Genomic DNA, 24527 nt, shown 5'->3' with positions numbered 1-24527 from the left:
CGGAAAAATTATGAGAGTGTCAGTTTACATTAGGGTTGTTATAACTTTGGTAGATTGTATACAATTAACAACAATATGAATAACGAGATTTTGTTAGTTATCAACAACAACAACTAGTCATCTACAATATATTTGGAAATTAACTTTGGTCTTTAAAAGATGAGTAACAAACTTTAGAAGGACTAAAGTGCAACATCTACGCATGATGCCGATTAGCCCACACCATCTCCCTCTGGTCAGAAATAAATTGGGGATTTTGAGATAAACTTCGTATCTTTTTCTTTCTCAATACCATCTCACTCTGCATTGCGGCTAGGGTTTCACCAAACCCTCTCTCTCCCACTTTCTCTCACTAAATTCACCCTTCTTCTCAATCAAACATGTCAAATTCCAACTGGAATTAACTTCTTATCACTTGCAAAACACTAATTTTCATCCAAGGGTTCTTTACCGCCACAAGAAATCACAGAAATGGCCACCGCCAACCCTTTCGATTTGCTCGGAGACGACGATAACGATGATATTTCACAGCTTGCTCAGAAGATCGTTTCTGCACCGGTCAAGAAACCTCAAGCCGCTCCGGCTGCCGGTAAAACGGCGGCTCAGCCGGCTAAGCCTGCCGCCAAGCTTCCATCCAAGCCTCTTCCTCCGGCTCAGGCCGGTAAGTAGTTCTGGAGTTTTTGTTTATTTGTTTATTATTAAATTATTAGTTTGTAATCCATTTATTATCTCTTTTAATTCTGTTACATTAGGTAGTATTGGTTTGTTGTAGCAATCTTCTTGCCATTGTTATAGAGGAAGTTTAGTGTAGTGTAATGTTGGATTATTGATATCTGCAATGTTTGAACTGAAAATTTATGTATGTAAAGAGGCTTTGTGGTTGTTAGATGCTGCCTTTTGTTGTTTTTTTAACTTGTATTTATGGTGTTATTTGCAAGATTGCTTGTTTTTTTGTATATACTTAGTTACTCAAGAAAAGGGCTTACTTAAGTTTTCAACATTGTGTTTAAAATACCATGCTTTTGTTGTAAGTTTATACCTTGAAGAGTTATTGTGCAAGTCAATAAGTTCAAGAAAAAATAAATCTGTATTTATGTTATAAACGTTAGGTTTTTTACTGTAGGTATGTGTAAAAAGATCTGCACTTAATGACAGTCATAGAGATTAATTTGTTGAATTTAACAAATATTAAACCTTTTCCATTTATTGAGCAGTGAAAGAGGCCAAGAATGAAGCCTTGCGTGGAGGACGTGGTGGTGGTCGTGGGTATGGGCGGGGTCGTGGTGCTGGTGGGTTTAATAGAGACTCAGGCAGCAATGAGAATTCATTCGGTAACCGAGGTGCCATTGAGGAGTCTGATGGTGGGAAAGGCTATGGGAGACAAGGTGGGGGTGGTTATGGCGGTCCTCGTGGTGGTTTCCGAGGTGGTCGTCGCGGCGGATTCAGTAATGGAGATGCGGAGGATGGTGATCGTCCACGCCGTCCTTATGAACGCCGCAGTGGCACAGGCCGTGGGTAAATATTCAATACTTCTTTTTTTGGTTTAGCTTATTTATTCCTTTCTATTATCATTATTGGTATATTTGGGTTGAAATTGCTGTTCATGGGTTCTTTCAATTACTTATCGTCTCAATTCTCATGTATAGGAATGAATTCAAGCGTGAGGGATCAGGTCGTGGGAACTGGGGAAGCCAGGCTGATGAAATTACTCAGTATGCTTTTTCACCTTACTTGTATTTTTGAAATTATTCGTTTGACATGTTGTTGGAGATATTAGATGACACAAAGCGACCCATTCATGGGTAAATGTGTCAAAGTTTCTATCTGCAATATATTTATTTCGGAGTTAGTAATTTTTACTATGCTTCTTCACAGTGATACTGAAGAGGTGGTGAATGAAGGCGAGAAAACGGTGGAAACTGACAAGCCGTTGACCGAGGAAGAGTCAAAAGATGAGAAAAAGGAGAATGTTGCAAACGAATCTGAGGAGAAGGAGCCTGAGGATAAGGTATTACTTACGATTACAAACAGTCTGCTACTGAAAGCTCAAATAAACCATTTTTGTTAGTTAAATTGAGCTTGTTGCTTACGTTTCGTTTATTTCAGGAGATGACTCTTGAAGAATATCAGAAGGTTCTGGAGGAAAAGAGGAAAGCTCTAGAAGCACTTAAGACTGAAGAAAGGAAGGTGGAAGTCGACAAAGAGCTTGCATCCATGCAACAACTTTCCAACAAGAAGAGCAGTGATGAGATCTTCGTTAAACTGGTGACAAATTTTATATATTAATAAAAAAGTTTCTATTTTGTTTAAAGCTACATTTTGCAATCATTTTAAGTTTTTGTTAACCAATATAGTTCTTTTTGGTAGGGAACTGACAAGGATAAGCGTAAAGAGATTGCTGAGAAAGAAGAGAAAGCTAAGAAGGTAATATCTCTACATGTTAAATAATTAATGGTAGGGCTGCAAACGAACTGAACGTTCAATGAACTGTTCATGAACCGTCGAGCGGGAAGTTTGTTTGTGTTCGTTTAATAAATAAAGGAACATGAACAAGAAATTTCGTTCGTTTAGTTAAATGAACGGACATGAACAGAGGCCGCGCTCGTTCATTTATGTTCGTGGTGTTTTATTTGAACACTTTAAAGTTCTGACAAATAAAATAAGTATAGTATTATATATTCTGTCTGTGAACGCTTGTTTGTGTTCGTTTGTTTTCATTTGGGTTCATGAACATTGGTATGCGCTCGATTGTGTTCATGAACGTTAGTTTGCGTTTGTTAGCTAAAATTAACAAACAAACACGGTTCATTTTCTTAACAAACGAACATGAACATAAAATCTCGTTCGGTAAGTGTTCATGAACTGCTCGTGAACACATATTTTTTATTAACAAAAGAAAGGAACAAGGTCTTGTTCTTGTCACGAGCACGTATTTTTTATTAACAAAAGAATATGAACAAGGTCTTGTTCGTGCGGTTTTTTTGCAGCCCTTATTAATGGGTTAAACTATGTTTTACTGAAACTATATTAATTACAATGTAGGAGGCTTTCGTATTTGACCCATTCAGAAGTAAATGGGTCAAAATTACCACCTTTAGCCTATATGTTAATATTGTTTGGGTGTTTGCAGTCTCTTAGCATCAATGAGTTCCTGAAACCTGCTGCTGGTGAAAAGAGTTACACTTCAGGTGGGCGTGGGCGTGGACGTGGTGGTCCAAGAGGTGGTGGACGGTACAACCAAGGTGGTTCATCAAGCTATGCGCCTGAAGCCCCAAAAATTGAAGATCCGAGCCACTTCCCTACTTTAGGTGGCAAGTGAGCTCACCTTTCTGACCTGTCATCATCTTTTCAACACTTGGCAAAAACATACTAGAATAATGGAGTTCTATGTATTCTTAGAAGTGTACATTTCTTTTGTTTTTCCATGTGTGCCCTTGTATGTGTGAAAGTCTTACTGTTTTAGAGGCGTGTTGGGTCTTTTCTTTTCTTGTTTTTTTTCTTTTTTTTGTTATTATCATGTGGTTTAGAGATTTTGGGGCTATTAATTGTTACCTTGAGATACTTTTTTCCTCAGTTTTGTTCTGGAATTAGATGGATGACAGTTTTAGTGTTTTCTTGGATCTTTTTATGTTCTTGAACCTTTATCTAGATGCAACTTTGTTTGTTGGATTGAGACGTGACGAGAAGCTCATAAATTTGTTAGATCGAGACTTGACGGTAGGCTTGTTGGAATTTGATATTAGAATCTGGTATTTATTTTAGCAAATTGAAATGGGAATATAATATCAAGAAATAACGTGTTTGGTTGAGAAATAAGAGTAGATGCTACTCTCAGATTCTTTCACTTTGCAGTCACCGATTTCAATTTGCTAGAATTAAAGCAGGATGAGCATTTGGTACCGGTATCAAATCGTACCGGGTATATTTAGTACCAGTACGGTATCGTATTTACTGGTAAATTACCGGTATCGGTACACACTTTTTTATTAATATCAAACCACACAAAATTACAAAGGAAAATCCAAGTAAACTGGCAAAGAAGTATCACCGTGATAGGTTCAATTTTCAATAACCATATTGTGACGTGTATGGGGAAGGGTACATACATAGTATGGTAGTTGATTCAGGTTAAAAATTGATGGCAGAGACTGTATCTATTACATGTTCGGTAAGGATATCAATGAGTCGGGTTCAGGCTGAGTACTTGTAATCCAATATTCATATCTGGTTGTAAAATCGTGTCACATAACCGACCCCATACCCTTCGTCGTCGGGTATCAGGTATACCCATTAATCTGTTAAAAGATACCAATTAGGATTTCCAAACACATTTATTTTTTTATTATTATAATTATTGTATATTTTTTTTATTTATATAACAACTATTATAAATTAAAATATCCATTACATGTAAGATTAAATATATTATGTTTAATATTTAATAATATAGCCATTATAATCATTTACATAATATAGATCAAAATATATAATAACCTATTAAATAATTAGTTGGTATTTGTTGATTGATCATATTACCCTTATTAACTAATTAGGTTTCCTCCTGGGTGCTTATATAAGGAGAATTATGTAGAGGTCATTAGGTTACACACTCAATCAGAAAACCTAATCATAACATCATCACCATTCGACCTCCCTCTCCCATAACCGATTCCCTTGTCGGTTTTCTTAGTCACAATCATTAGTCAGCACACTAAGGAGGAACCATATCACACTGACACATATGTCGAACACGATGGGATCATCTCTGACTGGATTCTCCACCGCACTGTCTGCTGTGACAGGTATGTCTTAATGTTTTCCCTCATGTATAAACAAAACTGAACCTACATGTGGTATCAGAGCATATGTTGATTAGTCAGTTCTGTTTTGTATCCATAAATCTGGAATAAAACCGGAAAACAGAATTGAAAAACCCTAATTAAATTCGTTTTTATCATCCGAAATTCCAGCTCGGATCAGTTTCGGATCATATGTTTCATCTATTATTACTGTTCCGAAATCATAATGTTCAAGATTTTGATTAAATGTTTAATAAATTTCCAGATTTCGGATATAGGGTTTAAGATTAATTTTAGGGTTCATCATGTTCTTAGTTAAAATTCGAAATTTCCTTTATGTTTTGGAGTTTGATTTGAATTGTTGAATGTTTTCCTAATTTTGATCTAATTTTATCTAATAAGTTTTTTCGAAATCTGTTAATAGGATAAACAGATTATGATTTTTCGAAATTTACTGATAAAATTAGATCAATGTTAAAATAGGAAACTCTATCACAATTCCTAAGATTTCGAATTTTCTGTTAAGATTTCACATTAACAGCTGTAACAGCTTGAGGAACACATTACGGATGACCATTACGGATCAGCAACTGTCTAATCATTCCAGATGAATATTGTTCGCCCATCACGGATCAGCAACTGTCTGATCATTCCGGATGAACATTGTTCGCCCATTACAGATCAGCAATTGACCATTTCGGACTAAGCATCACGGATGATCAAAGAACTGACCTTTCGGATGAATCTCGGACTAAGCATTATCATCCGAAATCATCCGAAATCCATCACGGATCATCAAGAACTGATCATTTCGGATGAATCTCAGACTAAGTATCATCATCCGAAATCATCCGAAATGACTTGACTTACGCGTCTTGGACACATCCGAAATCATTCGAAATCATCCATTTCGGATAGCCCGAAATGATTCGAAATTATTCATTTCGGATGAATCCAAGACATCATCTATCCGAAATCATGAGTGTTCATAAAATTTGGCAGTTAATGTGAGCTAAAATTTGGCTCGGGGCTCCGCCCCAAACCCCGTGCGGGGCACGCTGTCGGGTGGTTTGCTATTAAATATTTGGTTTTGCAATTACTTAGTTAATTAATAAGAATCAGATAATGTTTTACAAAACCAAAATGGCTTTACTTGAATGAGCTTTTGATATATCACCTCTTCCCAAAGCTGACTTGATACATCTACTTATCATCCAAGTATTACGAAAGCTATGTTAAGTTTGCATCATAAACATGAATGTCTTAATATCTGGTCAAAGCTGATTTAATTCTTTCATAGATGGAATACTTAACAAGTGCATAACTAAAGTGATTGTCTCAATTTCTGGCCAAAGCTGATTTGTTACAACCACTTTGCACATATGCTTAAATGATTACACTTCTGGCCAAAGCTGATTTGTCTTCGTTTAAGTAGAATTTTAACTAAGTCTATTATTTTGATGTTAGTAATAGACAATATCACAGCTTCGTAATGTAAAATGGTCATTATTTATGCCTGCCTTAGTTTAACATGCCCTTAGATCACATTAGAACTTCTTCCTTAGTATCATAACTTGCTCATCTTATTTCTACTATCAGCACCAGATCAGGGGATTCCACCTTTGACTGGTGATAACTTTGCTGCATGGAAGGATGCCCTCATGCTTACACTTGGATTACTGGACTTTGATTATGCTCTAAGGTAGAATAAGCCAGCGGACCGTACCACTCAAAGTACTGCTGCTGAGCAGATAGTTCATGAAAAATGGACTAGGTGTAACCGCATGTCTCTCATGTTCATGAAGCACTCCATCAGTAATGCAATCAGAGGGGCAATTCCTGATTCTGAAGATGCTAATACCTACTTGGCTTCTGTGGAGGCGCAGTTCAAAGGGACGTCTAAAGCACATGTTAGTACTCTTATCCTCAAGCTGGTGACGGCTAAGTATGATGGGAGGAGCGACATTCGCGAGCACATCATGATGATGAATGACATGGCCAATAAGCTGAAGGGGCTGGAAATGGAGATCAGTGATGGTTTCCTTGTTCATTTTATCATCACTTCGCTTCCTTCATCCTTTAAAGCATTCAAGACCAATTACAACACTCAGAAGGACAAATGGACGATGAGTGAGCTGGTCGCTAAGTGCGTACAGGAGGAAGAGCGTATGATGGATCGCACTACTGATGTTGCTAACATCACTACCTCCAACTCTAAGAAAAGGAAGAACAATCATCAGAGGAAGGATGCTTCTAAAGTCCAAAGGCCTAATCCTAATGCAAGTGCACCCTCCAGCTCTAAGAACTCCTTAGGCAGAATCCGCTGCAAGTTCTGTAAGAAGACAGGACATATGCAGAAGGAATGCCCTGACTTTAAGGAGTGGCTGGCTAAGAAAGGTAACAATTATTTTATGATACTTGAGTCCTATAATTTAAGTGTTCCTGCTAATTCTTAGTGGTTTAATTCTGGTTCTATGGTTCATGTTACCAATTCAACTCGGGGATTCCTTTCAATCCGGAAGCTGGAAAGAAACCAAAGAACGCTTAAGGTTGGGGATGATCGAGAATTAGCAGTGAAGGCCATTGGAACATTACAATTAGTTATGAAAACTGGTTTGTGTATTAAACTTTATGATACCTTATATGTTCCTGAGGTAACTCGGAACCTTGTATCAGTACCAAAGTTAGACATGGACGGTTTTATTGTTTCCCATGGTCATCGCAAACTCTCTATCCTCTATGATTCTGTTCTTTATGGTACTGGTATTCTGGATGGTGGTCTCTATAGATTAGAACTAGATGATGGCTTTTCCAAATCTTTGTTGTCATATAACATTAATGAATCAATCACAAAGATGAAAGAGAAACGAGACTTAGAGACTTCATCCATGTTGTGGCATCAGCTTCTAGGCCACATCTTAAAAGAACGATTAAATCGTCTTGTAAAGGATGAAGTCTTACCTCCTCTCGATTTCTCTGATTTTAGAACATGTGTCAAATGTCTTAAAGGTAAAATGACATTAGCGAATAAGAAAGGTGCCACTAGGAGCTCTAATTTATTAGAACTCATTCATACTGACATTAGTGTCCCTACCAAATCGCTGGCATAACAGGACATACTTCATTTATCACTTTTATTGATGATTATTCTCGTTACATGTACTTGTATCTTATTAAGGAGAAATCTGAATCTCTAACAACTTTTAAAGATTATAAGGCTGAAGTTGAAAAGCAATTAGATCGTCAGATTAAAGTTGTGAGATCAGATAGAGGCAGTGAATATTATAGAAGACATACTGATGTGGGTCAAGCTCCTGGTCCATTTTATGAGTTTTGTAAGGGCCAGGGGATTGTGAACCAATATACCATGCCTGGTACACCTCAGCAGAATGGTGTTGCTGAAAGAAGAAACCGTACCCTTATGAACATGGTGCGTAGTATGTTAGCCAACACCAATTTACCATTATTTCTCTTGACTGAAGCGTTAAAAGCAGCTGTTCATATACTCAAGAGTTCCCTCTAAGTCTGTCCCTAAAACTCCTTATGAACTTTGGACAGGAAGGAAACCGAGTCTTAAATATATGAAAGTATGGGGCTGCATTGCTGAAGCAAAACTTTACAATCCTTTCCTAAGGAAACTTGACCCTAAGACAGTTACCTGTTTCTTTATCGGGTATCCTGATAATTCAAAGGATTATCGTTTCAATTGTCCTTCTCATGTCACCAATATTGTTGAAACCAAGCGTGCTGCGTTCCTGGAGGATTTCAAGGTCAGTGGGTGTCACACCCCCAAAATCCAGCATGCGGAGTACCACCGCTTGGAGGCATGACGTGACCAGGATCGAGCCACCAATCATATTGAACAACGAATTTAAGTAAGTAAAACCAACCACAATACAATTGGTGACCAAAAGCTAGTTAACCAAGTTTAGTTTAAACAGCGGAAGCATTAAAAGTAAAACCCAAAAACATAAGTCCATAGTTTATAAGTTTAAAGTCTAAAGCGTAAGTTCAATAAGTTCAAAAGGAATTAAATATTAAATACGGAACTTAACAGTCCGTATCCCACAACGACTCCTTCCTCGTGCAAGCTCCAAGCATTTAACGACCTGTAAGGCATGTAACAACGAGTCAACAACAAAGTTGAGTGAGTTCACGATTGGTTGATTTGTTTTAAGTTGTTTCTGAAAACGTGGTTTGTCTTTCGTTGGCGTAATTGCCGTGGGGGTTACCCCGTAGTTGAAAGAAAATTTAACCAGTTCATTCTTTATTACCCAAACATGTCTATGATTAGTGGGGGCTTCCCCATGTGAACTACTAGACCGTATGATATCGACTACTACGCGAGTAAGTTGTGCCCTACATCAGTGTCTATCATCACTGATGGTTTGCCATAGTCCATTAGTAAACGCCCGTCCGACTGGCACGGTGTGAGGTTTGTTAAACCTAATAGCGCTATTAACTAATGACCCGCTCGCCATTGGCCTCGGCGATTAAGTCGATATAAAATGAGGGACTTAATGATAGAGTTTTGTCTAGTAAGTTTTAAGGTTGTTGTCCTACCCAAGGAGGACGAACGTACGTAGTTCTACCCAAGGAGAATACGCAGGAATAATATTGGCATCCTACCCAAGGAGGATGGCCGTATATATCCTACCCAAGGAGGAAATGTAGATTCAGTTTTAAATTCTTTAACCCATTCCCAAACCACCGGGAATCCCATGCCTTAGAAAGTGTGTGAACTCACCTCGGTTTGCTCGGTTAGATTCTCAAATATAGCTAACAGTCAAGGTCGGTCAATCACGTCCTAATATGATTACCAGTTAGTCATTTAGTGGTTTTCAAATAGAGCACAAAGTTCCTACACGCATCTATCACATAACATGTATTACTTTAACGGTTTATGCCCATGTAAACTCCCCATCTATTCCCATTCACAAATAAACATACGACATTGCACATAACACTTCTATCGACACACAACATGTTAGATCATTCACAGATAACATACTCGACATTTAGACACGCAAATTACTACTTATGTCATTTCATCTTGAATATCTAAAACTGGGCTGTTTTCGAGCATTTTAATAAAATAGTCATCTTATTTCAAAAATTCCCAACTTTTTACAGAAGGTGCTAAATGATCCAAATATTATTGTGTAAAAATCTCGGGATCTAATTCATCACTAATACTTTATTAAAAATCATTTTCCGGACTGAAATCAAATTTATCTTTTTCTGACTGCAGTCCACGGAATAATTCATTAAAAATTCATTGTAAGTCGGATTGACGAAATTCCAGTGGGATAATTACTGACATAAGTGTCCATCTACAACACTAATTTCATGATCTAACTCTACCCAGAACTCAGGTTATGACAGAAAACAGAATGCATATTTTCAGCAGTAAAAATGCAGCTCTAGCTGCTGTTACAAAATAACACTTTAAAAATAGTAAACGAAGTCCAAAAATTACGATTCCAGTGCCATTAGAACCGTATTTCATAATACATAAATCTAGACTTCAGAAAATACATTTTTTGTTAAGTTACAGTCCTGTTACAGCCAACTGAAGTTGGCTGTAATTACCAAACAGCCTACTATTTCAGCTTTTATCTTTCTAACTTGTGTTCGATTGATTCCGTTAACATGTTTAGTGATCACAACAACATCATACATCAATATTAACAAGTAGATCAGCAAGTAATCAACAACATAATCAAGACAACTTCATATTATCATCACTTCATTTTATTTCAACAATATTTCATTACAAAGTTAGTTTATGTGCAAGACTTTGTTCATGATTCTTTAGTGTTCATGGATTCTCATCATCAAATAACTATTAACCGCTCTAATAACATGAAAAATGAACGGATCTATGTTCTTACCACTAGTTCAAGACTAGGGAAGTTCGAGTGTAGAAAAGTGGTGGTTAATAGAAAACGAGAGCGGTCCTTCAACTTCCGAACATACCGAGCTTCGTTGATGATCTTGTTGCACCTTGTAGTGACCTTGGAATGGTTGAATGGAAATTGAAAATGTGTGATGGTGGGGAGGCTATGTTCTGCCGTAAGCTTGTGGAGGGACAAAGAAATGTGTTGAATTGTGAGAATGAAGAAGAAAGTAAGTTACTTATAATCTCTAACTAAATTGTCCAATGGTTTAAATGTTGCAAGAAGTACCTACATGATCCACCATCTCCCAAGGAGAATATTTTAGTGGGATTTTTAGAGGATTAAGCAATCCTTGTGGTGGGGCCATGCTATGTGCCGTAAGTAGTACATGGGGGGGGGGGGTAATTTGTAATATTTTGATGGTAAATAATCTAGTTAGTGGGAAGCTAAACATTATTTCTAATGTTTAATGTGTACGATGCATATTATAATATGTTAGGGTGCTCGGGAACCATAACTAGCTCAGAAAAAGTGAAACAATGTTTTTAACAATATTTTAGTGTTCCGGGTAATGTCCGGTTGTTCGGTTGGGTACTGTTCCGTTAAAGTGCTTAATTAATCCGTAAAGTGTCTTTTATATATATTTTATAACACTTTTAATTTCTAACACTTAGGAAAACACACATGACTATTTAGTAACTTTTCTTTACACTACTAGTATGTTAACAAGCACATGTAAGTATAACACAGTAATCAGAGAGCAGTTAAGCAATTCCACACAATCATCAAGCACTTTAATTATCATTAATAAATTGTACGGATACATGGAATTATGAGGGTTGTCACATTCTACCCCTGTTAAGAGAATTTCGTCCCGAAATTTAGCACGCGGTTACTAAGGAAGCTAGTTATGTTGCGTTGGTTTCCTGGTTTTCCTGGGGTGTCACATCATCCCTCTGTTGGTTTGGAATTTCGTCCCGAAATTCTGCAGTAGCTTCAGTCTCAGTAGTGGTTGCACTTTTCTTAAACAGTTGGGGATACTTGAGTTTCATTTGGTCTTCTCGTTCCCAGGTATACTCTGGGCCACGACGGGAATTCCAACGAACTCGGACGAGAGGTATTCTGGTATGCTTGGGAATCTTAACATCTCGATCAGTAATCTCTACTGGTTCCTCGACGAATCGCAGCTTGTCGTCGATTGTGAGCTCTTTGAGAGGAACTATGAGGGTCTCATCTGACAGACACTTCTTCAGATTTGACACGTGGAAAACATTGTAAACTCCGCTGAGTTCTTCAGGTAGATTCAACCTGTAGGCGACCTTGCCAATTTTCTCAATAATTTCGAACGGTCCGCCATAACGCGGATTGAGCTTGCCTCGTTTGCCAAAACGAACTACACCTTTCCAAGGTGAGACTTTGAGTAGCACTCGATCCCCAACCTGGAACTTGAGTGGCTTTCTTCGCTTATCAGCATAGATTTTCTGACGGTCACGGGCTGCCGCCATTCGTTGTCGTATCTGAGCAATCTTCTCGGTTGTATCCACTACAAGTTCTGGACCAGTGATTTGACTGTCACCAACTTCTGCCCAACAAAGAGGTGATCGGCATTTCCGTCCGTACAATGCCTCAAACGGAGCGGCCTGGATGCTGGTGTGGTAACTGTTGTTATATGAAAACTCCACTAACGGGAGATGCTTTTCCCAGCCATTACCAAAATCGATTACACATGCCCTAAGCATGTCTTCAAGGGTCTGGATGGTGTGTTCAGATTGCCCATCTATCTGTGGGTGATAAGCGGTGCTCATATCTAAACGTGAGCCAAAAGATTTGTGCATAGCTTGCCACAGTTCAGAAGTAAAACGCGCGTCACGATCAGAAATGATGGAGGTTGGCACTCCATGCCTTGATACCACTTCTTTTAGGTAGATGTCTGCTAGAGTAGAAAACTTATCCGTTTCCTTGATAGGTAGAAAATGTGCAGACTTGGTCAGTCGATCCACGATCACCCAAATGGTATCATTTCCGCGTTGAGATCTGGGTAGGCCAGTAACGAAATCCATGGAAATTTGCTCCCATTTCCATTTCGGAATCTCTGGTTGTTGAAGTGGGCCTGATGGTTTCTGGTATTCGACCTTGACCCTAGCACAAGTCAAGCATTTACTGACGTAGGTTGCTATGCTGGCTTTCATACCAGGCCACCAGTATGTAGTCTTTAGGTCATGGTACATCTTATCCGAACCAGGATGTACTGAATAACGAGACTTATGTGCTTCATCCATCACAAACTCGCGTAAATCTCCATAAAGTGGAACCCAGATGCGTCCGTTAACATAGTAGGCGCCGTTTTCCTTTTGTTCTAGCCGCTGTCTCGATCCTCGTAAGGACTCAGCCCTGATGTTCTCTGCCTTCAATGCTTCAACCTGAGCATCGCGAATCTGAGCGGGAAGGTTAGATTGGATGGTAAGCTGTAATGCACGTACACGCTTGGGTATAGTATCCTTTCGACTGAGGGCGTCGACCACCACATTGGCTTTGCCCGGGTGATACTTGATAGCGCATTCATAATCATTCAAGAGTTCGACCCATCGGCGTTGTCACATATTCAATTCCTTTTGCTTGAAGATATGCTCGAGACTTCTGTGATCGGTGTAAATGGTGCACTTGGTACCGTAAAGGTAATGTCTCCATATCTTAAGCGCGAAAACAACTGCTCCTAATTCCAGGTCGTGTGCAGTGTTGTTCCTTTCGTGAACCTTAAGTTGGCGTGATGCGTAGGCAATGACCTTGTCATGTTGCATCAACACACAACCAAGTCCTTGGATGGAAGCGTCGCAATAAACCACAAAATCATCTGTGCCTTCAGGCAATGAGAGGATAGGCACGCTACAAAGTCTATCTTTTAAGTGCTGAAATGCGGACTCCTGTGCATCACCCTAACGATAGGTGACACCTTTTTGAGTCAGTGAAGTGAGAGGTTGCGCGATTTTTGAGAAATCCTTGATAAACCTTCTGTAATACCCTGCCAAACCCAAGAATTGGCGGATTTCTGTTGGCGTACGGGGTGCTGGCCAGTTCTTGATCGAGTCAACCTTGGATAGATGTAACACCTCGAATTTTTGTGTCCAATGATGTGTTAACACGTGTCGTTTGTTTACACGTGGCATCTATAATAAATAAAGGACTAATTTTGACAAACCTTGAAAGTATATAAATTCGAGGGTTATAAATGTCAACAAGGGTAAATATACTGTATAGTATCCCTAAATAATGCTTAAACCTTCAAACGAATAAATTATAGATCGTACAAATATAAAACGCGGAAGAAAGTGAGAGATTACAAACTACAGGGGTTAACTGTGTCAACATGTTTAATAATACCTCTGAGTGACCCTTTAACGTTCCAAAGACTTTGTAACGGTATTATACCCTCACTAAAATAATATATATGAATTTCGCGAAGTTTCGATATGAAACGAGAAAGTTACGATCGAATTCGTAGAAGAAGGGTTAAAAGCGTCAACAACGAAAGTTAAGGCTTTCAGAATAATTAAATAAATAAACCGGGGACTTTATAACGCGGGAAAATAACACGAGGCCCCTATCGGTAAATAACCGAGGGCCAAACCGCAAAGTTACCCCTTCAAAACCGAAAGGTCAGGTAAATCATTACGAAAGATTTCGTTATTAATGGCCAGATTCTGTAATCATTACAAAAAGATTTAAAAATCCTGAAATATTAACCTTAGGCGACCCGCGTAAGGTTTAAACATAAGTTGAGGCGGGCCGCGAGCCCCCTCTATTTCGCGTCTGATATTTGATCTTTAGGCGACCCGCATTAAAACACATGGGAACTCCCATGCGGGCCGCGTAAAGTGCCCAGATGCAGAATTATAGTAACTACTTGGCTTTTGGAACTTTTGAACGATCAAACACCAATTAATGGAGCATGGGCACCCTACATTTGACCCATAACACTTAGGGGACATCTACCCATCACCCCTGACCTGTTGTGGTAGTGTAATGATCATAGGAGCTTGTTTTTGGCTATAAATAGCACCTTTGTGTGCATAACCATTCACACAATCAAAACACACAACTACTGATCATTCTAAGTGCTCCCAAGCCTTCTCTTCTGCTCTATAATCAAGAAGCAACTTCTGTAAGTCGTTGATAACCATTTTGGTTTCACTTTTCCATAGTTATAGCTCATAAACGCAACCGTCGTAACTAACGGTTGTCATTACAATAACTCGCAAATGATTCAGTCTTATGACGAATCAAAAATGGTTATGAGTTGGTATTTATGTGGGTATTAAACCTCTAAAATGGTTCCCCCTGATCACCACTCTAACTATGTCAATTATCGAGTCAAACGTGCGGTTAAAAAGTCAACAGAAAGCTATTTTAGCGATTTATGCATAATCTGTAATGTATATGTTATGGAACCTGTTTTGACAATCATAAAATATGATAATAAGTATATAAACTTGTTTGCGCTCGTTTGAATCGATCATTTACTATATTGAACCGGTTCGGAGCCGAAAGTCGCATAAGTTTGACTTTTGCTTTGACTTCAGTTCTGACCCGTTTTAGTGAGGTATAAATATACCTTAGGACTCTCTTAGGACCAGGTCACATGTTGGTATAAACCTCTGTGGTCGGTTCATGAGTTACCCGAGTCTTTTACGTATTTCCGTCATTCGCCTAAAAATTGACCGTAACGGCCTTTTAAAAATTAAAACGAGTATTTCGGACACATGAACGGACCAGAACCTTGCTTATTAAATTATAAGCATGTCCCTAAAGTTTCACGTCAATCCGAGGCCTAGAATGAGAGTTATGCTAAAAGGCGCACTTTTAAGAAAGTTTTGTAATTAACGGCGCAATTAGCATAACGCCCATCTAACCCAAGTTTTCGTCACCAAAACTTTTACCCACTGTGGTAAAATAATATTTTGGGAATTTTAAAGATTTTTAATAATTTTTACCTTGCTCATAACCTGCGGTTATGGCTACGGTTCGGTAAATACCGAATATGCCCTTTTTGGCCAAAACGAGAGTTCTACAAGGTCTTTTGACCCGATTCCAATTACCACTGGTTTTAAATAATAAATAAAGTATTGTAAGCTTTATAAGCTGTTCGGGAAACTCAGATTTCCTGTAGAACTCGAAAATCCCTTATAAAGTCTTTAAAATGACCGAAAAGCCCCTACGGGGCATAATATTGACTTAAACTTGTTACGGGCATTACGGAAGGTATCCTACTGATACCAAAATACTTTTAAGGCATATTGACTTAGGAAATAAGCGTACGACTCTTATGGTTAACCGTTTCGCCTATTTGCGCACACGTTACGGCTCACGGAACTAGTTTTCGTGCAATAGCCGATACGGGTCAAATTATATTATTTGAACCCCAAAATCCAGAGTATGAACTATAAACCCATATAAAACAAGTCACTGAACTTGTTGGGTCCAAATCATACTCCATTCTCGGTTTTCGCCTTTTCGTGCGAATTAACCATATCTATATATCGGAATCAACCGGTTTAAGCCACGGCTAATACAAGGACCGTTAGGATTCTAAGAGGTTAATTAAAACCTTCGTTCCAGATTAGGAGCCCCAGTAAAAGCTATCGGTGACTTGATCTAAATTAAGGATTAATACTTGCAAAGGTAAATACTTTAACTTATTTCCCCTATATGGGCTTGGGTTACGGTATGTTAATACCGCTTGATTGAGCATTATATAATTCCATCGCTTAGGTGGTTAATTGATTAAATATGATCGGCTCATTTAAACAGTTTTGTTGCTTATAAGCCTTTGGGGGGTTTAATGACCGTTGTCCCGGATATCCTTGGCATCATTTTACGAAATGGCCACGACCATCGACATCCCGGTGTAGGCGTACACCCGGTATAAAGTGTCGACATTAAAATTAAAAGACGTAGCCGTTGGTTTTCATACTACGGTTTTACGCAAACGTGGTGTGTCTATAAATCTTTAACCCGGCACGACCCGGGCTACTGAACGCATAAAAGAACATGTAAAACGTTCACAAGATCATTATGAATTTTCCCAAGTTATAAAAGAGTTTGTGCCTTGTGCATTCAAATCAATTTTAATAAACATTTTCAAATGTGTCAGTTGAATGTATTTACCAGTGTAAACTGACGTATTTTCCCCAAAAAGATTAAGTGCAGGTACCTAAACGTAATTGGCTGATATTAGCTCCCTAGCGTCGGGATAAGCCTCGCAAGCTTGATTGCAGTATCTAATGGAACAATACTTTACTTTTATTTACGATCCACTGTGGATATTCAACTTCTGTAATACATTGATATTATCACCAGAGGTTGAAATATATATATTTATCTTATGCTTCCGCTGTGCATTATATAATTGTGTGGTTTGACTATATTGTTGCCAACATCGTCACGGTAATCCCCCACCGGGCCCACCGGTGAGACACGTGGAAATCGGGGTGTGACAATAGATCCACATGAATCCCATCCTTGTTTACCACATAGCCTAGGAAGTGGACTTCGCGAAGCCAGAAGTCACATTTCGAAAACTTGGCATACAACTGCTCTTTTCGGAGAAGTTCCAGAATAAGCCTCAGATGTTGCTCGTGTTCCTCCTGACTCTTAGAATAGACCAGGATGTCGTCAATGAACACTATGACAAACTTATCCAGGTAAGGCTTGCACACTCGGTTCATGAGATCCATGAAAACCGCAGGTGCATTCGTCAACCCGAAAGGCATGACCAGAAACTCATAATGGCCGTAACGAGTTCTGAATGCTGTTTTGGAGACGTCTTCCTCTCGGACTCTCAACTGATGGTATCCTGACCTCAAATCAATCTTAGAGTAATAACTCGACCTTTGCAATTGGTCGAACAGATCATCAATGCGTGGAAGAGGATAACGATTCTTCACTGTCACCTTGTTGAGTTCGCGGTAGTCAATACACATCCTGAAAGTACCGTCTTTCTTCTTTACAAATAATACTGGAGCTCCCCAAGGCGAAGAGCTAGGACGTATGAAACCCTTTTCCAAGAGTTCTTGTAGTTGCGTGGACAGTTCTTCAAGTTCTGATGGAGCTAGACGATAAGGTGCTCGAGCTATGGGCGCTGCTCCGGGAGCTAGCTCGATTTGAAATTCAACTTGGCGATGAGGCGGAAGTCCAGGTAATTCCTCAGGAAATACCTCAGGAAAGTCGCGCACAATAGGAATGTCTTCTATCTTCCTTTCTTCTGAGGATGTATCAGAAACGAGGGCTAGAATAGCTGTGTGGCCCTTTCGCAAACACTTCTGGGCCTTAAGGAAAAAGATGATGCCTACAATAGCACCACTTTTGTCGCCACGAATCACGAGGGGTTCTTTATCAGAACGAGGGATACGGACGATTTTCTCCTTGCAAATAATCTCCGCTTGGTGTTGAGATAACCAATCCATCCCAATGACGACGTCAAAACTACCCAGAACGATAGGAATGAGGTCGATAGAAAAGGTCTGATCGGCAAGGACAAGCTTGCAACCCTTAACTACATGTGTAGCCTCTAAACTTTTACCATTTGCTAACTCTACGATGTGCTTGGTGTTCAAAAGTGTTGGAGTACGCTTAAGCATCTGACTAACTTTTAAGGACACGTAGCTAGTATCGCACCCGAATCAAATAAAATAGTAACAAAGAAATCATCCAGAAGAAACTTACCCATCACAACGTTGGGATCGTTCCTTGCTTCTCCCTAACCAATCACGAACACCCGACCTTGGGCACCATTGCCATTATTGTTACCTCCGTTGTTGCCTCCGTTGTTGTTTCCATTGTGGTTCCCGTTTCTTTGGTTGTTCTGATTCTGGTTCAGTTGGGGGTAGTTCCTCTTAAAGTGGCCTTCAGCGCCACACTGAAAGCATCCTTTATTTCCCTGCTGATGCTGCTGGTGGTGGTTCTGTGGAGCTTGTTGTTGTTGTTGTTGTTGGCGATTCTGATTCGCAGGACGTGGGCTCCTGCAATCTTTGGCTTCATGACCCAGCTTGTGACATCTCTGACACGACCCTTGTTGCACTGCCAGCTGTGGTGCAGATTACATCGATTGCACTTAGGGTGATTTCCCTTGTACCCACCCTGACCTTGATTCCCAGAAGACTACTGACTGGGGCTCCTGTACTCGTCTGTCTTTCGCTGCTGGGATTGAGCTGAAGCAGAACCCTTGCCCAAATTTCCATCCCACTTGCGCTTATTATCGTTGGGAGCATCAGAAGTAGTAGCGCTAATACGCTTGGGCAACCTGTTCTGCTTAACTGCCTGATCGGTGAGACGATGAGCTAACTTGACGATTTGCTGAATGGTGCCAAGATTAGCTGAGGTTACATGGCTTTGAATCTCTGGTACAAGACCCTTGAGGTACAGCTCGATTCGCTTGATGGGAGGGTCCACCATTGTAGGACACAAGATGGCTAGCTCTTTTGACCTCTTCGTGTATGCCTCGATCTCAGACCCCGTCATTTTCAAATTGAAAAATTCCACTTCCAGCTTGTGGATGTCGTCACGACTGCAGTACTCTTCTTTGATCAGTTCTTTGAAACCGTTCCACGGGGTGGCATTAGCAACCGCCAACCCAAGCAGCTGAACCTGTGCTTTCCACCAGGTTAACACAGCGCCGACGAGTGTTCCAGTGGCATATTTCACCCTACGATCCTCGGGGCATTCACACATCTCAAAAACAGACTCAAGCTTCTCGAACCAGTGAAGAAGACCTACAGCTCCTTCCATGCCGCTGAAAGTACTAGGTTGGCAATCCATGAATGTTTTGAACGTGCACACATGAGGTTGAGCATGTTGACCTGTTGCGCGAGAATAAAAGACAAGGTTAAGCACGAGGGTTGGTTTGCGAAGGTAGGATCTAAACGTCCTAAGATGGGTTGGTATGGCAGGTTATACCTCCTGCAGGAACAGCTGCGAGTGCCTCAACAACTCGTTCGTTGATCAAAGCCGTCAGCTGGGCTTGAGTTAGGTTGATACGTCCTCCGCGTCCGTTCATGATCTTCACAACGAAGCAACGTAAGTGAGAAAAGTGTCGCGAAAGTGTGTAAGTGTGGGACGACAGGAGAGAGTAAGCACACAAGGTTCAAATAGCAATTATCACGTTATCTAATGCACAGTGTAAACTATCTAACCGAAAATATAACATAGATCATACCACCTATTACGTCGAGTCTTGCATGTGGAGCGAAGCGTCGTTGTGGATTGTTGAGCACTGTACAGGCTATAGTCTGGTTTTTATCAAAAAGCTTTTCCCCTTTTAAAACCAAGTTCACTATAACCAATGGCACTGATACCAATCTGTCACACCCCCAAAATCCACCATGCGGAGTACCACCGCTTGGAGGCGTGACGTGACCAGGATCGAGCCACCAATCATATTGAACAACGAATTTAAGTAAGTAAAACCAACCACAATACAATTGGTGACCAAAAGCTAGTTAACCAAGTTTAGTTTAAACAGCGGAAGCATTAAAAGTAAAACCCAAAAACATAAGTCCATAGTTTATAAGTATAAAGTGTAAAACGTAAGTTCAAAAGGAATTAAATATTAAATACGGAACTTAACAGTCCGTATCCCACAACGACTCCTTCCTCGTGCAAGCTCCAAGCATTTAACGACCTGTAAGGCATGTAACAACGAGTCAACAACAAAGTTGAGTGAGTTCACGATTGGTTGATTTGTTTTAAGTTGTTTCTGAAAACGTGGTTTGTTTTTCGTTGGCGTAATTGCCGTGGGGGTTACCCCGTAGTTGAAAGAAAATTTAACCAGTTCATTCTTTATTACCCAAACATGTCTATGATTAGTGGGGGCTTCCCCATGTGAACTACTAGACCGTATGATATCGACTACTACGCGAGTAAGTTGTGCCCTACATCAGTGTCTATCATCACTGATGGTTTGCCATAGTCCATTAGTACACGCCCGTCCGACTGGCACGGTGTGAGGTTTGTTAAACCTAATAGCGCTATTAATTAATGACCCGCTCGCCATTGGCCTCGGCGATTAAGTCGATATAAAATGAGGGACTTAATGATAGAGTTTTGTCTAGTAAGTTTTAAGGTTGTTGTCCTACCCAAGGAGGACGAACGTACGTAGTTCTACCCAAGGAGAATACGCAGGAATAATATTGGCATCCTACCCAAGGAGGATGGCCGTATATATCCTACCCAAGGAGGATATGTAGATTCAGTTTTAAATTCTTTAACCCATTCCCAAACCACCGGGAATCCCATGCCTTAGAAAGTGTGTGAACTCACCTCGGTTTGCCCGGTTAGATTCTCAAATATAGCTAACAGTCAAGGTCGGTCAATCACGTCCTAATATGATTACCAGTTAGTCATTTAGTGGTTTTCAAATAGAGCACAAAGTTCCTACACGCATCTATCACATAACATGTATTACTTTAACGGTTTATGCCCATGTAAACTCCCCATCTATTCCCATTCACAAATAAACATACAACATTGCACATAACACTTTTATTGACACACAACATGTTAGATCATTCACAGATAACATACTCGACATTTAGACACGCAAATTACTACTTATGTCATTTCATCTTAAATATCTAAAACTGGGCTGTTTTCGAGCATTTTAATAAAATAGTTATCTTATTTCAAAAATTCCCAACTTTTTACAGAAGGTGCTAAATGATCCAACTATTATTGTGTAAATATCTCGGGATCTAATTCATCACTAATATTTTATTAAAAATCATTTTCCGGACTGAAATCAGATTTATCTTTTTCTGACTGCAGTCCACGGAATAATTCATTAAAAATTCATTGTAAGTTGGATTGACGAAATTCCAGTGGGATAATTACTGACATCAGTGTCCATCTACAGCACCAATTTCATGATCTAACTCTACCCAGAACTCAGGTTATGACAGAAAACAGAATGCATATTTTCAGCAGTAAAAATGCAGCTCTAGCTGCTGTTACAAAATAACACTTTAAAAATAGTAAACGAAGTCCAAAAAATACGATTCCAGAGCCATTAGAACCGTATTTCATAATACATAAATCTAGACTTCAGAAAATACATTTTTCGTTAAGTTACAGTCCTGTTACAACCAACTGAAGTTGGCTGTAATTACCAAACAGCCTACCATTTCAGCTTTTATCTTTCTAACTTGTGTTCGATTGATTCCGTTAACATGTTTAGTGATCACAACAACATCAAACATCAATATTAACAAGTAGATCGGCAAGTAATCAACAACATAATCAAGACAACTTCAGATTATCATCACTTCATTTTATTTCAACAATATTTCATTACAAAGTTAGTTTATGTGCAAGACTTTGTTCATGATTCTTTAGTGTTCATGGATTCTCATCATCAAATAACTATTAACCGCTCTAATAACATGAAAAATGAACGGATCTATGTTCTTACCACTAGTTCAAGACTAGGGAAGTTCGAGTGTAGAAAAGTGGTGGTTAATAGAAAACGAGAGCGGTCCTTCAACTTCCGAACACACCGAGCTTCGTTGATGATCTTGTTGCACCTTGTAGTGACCTTGGAATGGTTGAATGGAAATTGAAAATGTGTGATGGTGGGGAGGCTATGTTCTGCCGTAAGCTTGTGGAGGGACAAAGAAATGTGTTGAGTTGTGAGAATGAAGAAGAAAGTAAGTTACTTATAATCTCTAACTAAATTGTCCAATGGTTTAAATGTTGCAAGAAGTACCTACATGATCCACCATCTCCCAAGGAGAATATTTTAGTGGGATTTTTAGAGGATTAAGCAATCCTTGTGGTGGGGCCATGCTATGTGCCGTAAGTAGTACATGGGGGGGGGGGGTAATTTGTAATATTTTGATGGTAAATAATCTAGTTAGTAGGAATCTAAACATTATTTCTAATGTTTAATGTGTACGATGCATATTATAATATGTTAGGGTGCTCGGGAACCATAACTAGCTAAAAAAAAGTGAAACAATGTTTTTAACAATATTTTAGTGTTCCGTGTAATGTCCGGTTGTTCGGTTGGGTACTGTTCCGTTAAAGTGCTTAATTAATCCGTAAAGTGTCTTTTATATATATTTTGTAACACTTTTAATTTCTAACACTTAGGAAAACACACATGACTATTTAGTAACTTTTCTGTACACTACTAGTATGTTAACAAGCACATGTAAGTATAACACAGTAATCAGAGAGCAGTTAAGCAATTCCACACAATCATCAAGCACTTTAATTATCATTAATAAATTGTACGGATACATGGAATTATGAGGGTTGTCACATTCTACCCCTGTTAAGAGAATTTCGTCCCGAAATTTAGCACGCGGTTACTGAGGAAGCTAGTTATGTTGCGTTGGTTTCCTGGTTTTCCTAGGGTGTGATGTGCGTGAAGTGTGTTATATGTTTGATATATATTTAAGCCCTTTTTACACTTTTAGCCAAGTTTTAAATTTATAAAACACGATATTCACTAACACTAAACACACATATGGGCAAGTGCACCCATCGTGGACGTAGTATAGTGTTGGTAAGATACCGAGGTCGTCCAAGGACACAAGAGCTTTTAGTACCGGTTTATCCTCAACGTCTAATCAAATCAAAAAGGTTAGAAAAATGTTGTAAACTAAGAAAAATAAAAACTAACTAAATGCTGAAAATAAAAATAGAATAAAAACAGATAGACAAGATGAATCACTTGGATCCGACACGTGTATTAGTATAACCTTTGATTATTTTTGCACTTTTGCACTTGTTTAAGAGATTATCTTAGTTATTGTAGTAGGCCCCTCTTTTGAAGGCGACGTTACCCTCAACCCAGTAGTTTGAGTCAGCAAGGATACAATCCTAAAGGGTCGGATTATTGAAAGATAATGAATTAAGTTATTAAGGCAAATTATGGTAGGCCCCGCTTTTGGCGGTGACGTTACCCTCGGCTAAGTAGTCTGAGTCAGCAGGGATACAGTCCTAAATAGCCGGGTTATAGTATTAATAGTAGTTAACTTATGAGGGGGTCAAAGAGTTTGGATCCCCGCCATCCAATACCTATGGGCATTGAAGGAGATCCTACTAAATTTGACCCAGGTCCCAAGCAGGACCTCTAAACGCTGAACAAGGGCAAGACCCTTACCAAACCGTTCCCTTAACCCCCGACTAGGTAGCCAACATACCTCCATATAGACCGTGGAGATATGAATGGTGAAAATCTTTTATTTTATATAGACAGTAAAATAATGCCAAGACACCACGGACAAACGATAAGGAAAGATCACCTTCAACATAAGCAACTAGTTATTAAAGTCATTAATACAAAACCAAATAAAAAGTGCAAAAGATTAAAAATAAAAAGTATTATACTAAACACTTGTCTTCACCAAGTGATGTAAGAGACTTAGGCAAACATGGCCTTGATTGTCAAGAACTCTTACTATCAATCTTGGATCCCGAGACGACTCACACACTCTACGATGGACAATGGATGATGGTGGTGGATGATGGTGTTATGGTGGTGGTGGGTGGTGGATGAAGTGTGAGAGAGGTGGTGCCAAGGGATGAGAGAGAATGAAGCCAAGCTCCTCTATTTATAGGCTGAACAGAAGGCTGGACACGGCCCCGTGTCCGCTGGACACGGCCCCGTGCCCGTCTGACATTCTCTCTCTTCATTAATTGTAATTGCGAATTACAATTAATGCGCCTGCTGTACTTTCACCACGCCCCCGTGCCCGCTGGACACGGCCCCGTGGTGGGCAATGGAAGCTTCTACTGGTTTGTCTTTTCTGCTGCTTCCTGGGCACGCCCCCGT

General features: G+C 39.5%; 1 protein-coding gene across 1 annotated transcript; it reads left to right on the top strand.

Annotated features, from left to right (window-relative positions):
* Positions 1–241: 241 nt before the first annotated feature.
* LOC110936350 (RGG repeats nuclear RNA binding protein A) lies at positions 242–3614 on the top strand. The gene is made up of 7 exons (XM_022178719.2): positions 242–661; positions 1215–1515; positions 1647–1712; positions 1876–2008; positions 2107–2265; positions 2368–2424; positions 3131–3614. Exons 1-7 carry the CDS (start codon positions 472–474, stop codon positions 3317–3319), a joined length of 1095 nt encoding a protein of 364 aa, XP_022034411.1. The 5' UTR covers positions 242–471; the 3' UTR covers positions 3320–3614.
* The last annotated feature ends 20913 nt before the right edge of the window (positions 3615–24527 follow it).

The sequence above is a fragment of the Helianthus annuus genome, chromosome 4, assembly GCF_002127325.2.
Source record: "Helianthus annuus cultivar XRQ/B chromosome 4, HanXRQr2.0-SUNRISE, whole genome shotgun sequence".
NCBI classification, from domain to species: Eukaryota; Viridiplantae; Streptophyta; class Magnoliopsida; order Asterales; family Asteraceae; genus Helianthus; species Helianthus annuus.
The sequence above is the reverse complement of the archived record's forward strand: the minus strand, read 5'-3'. Positions and strand labels throughout refer to the sequence as shown.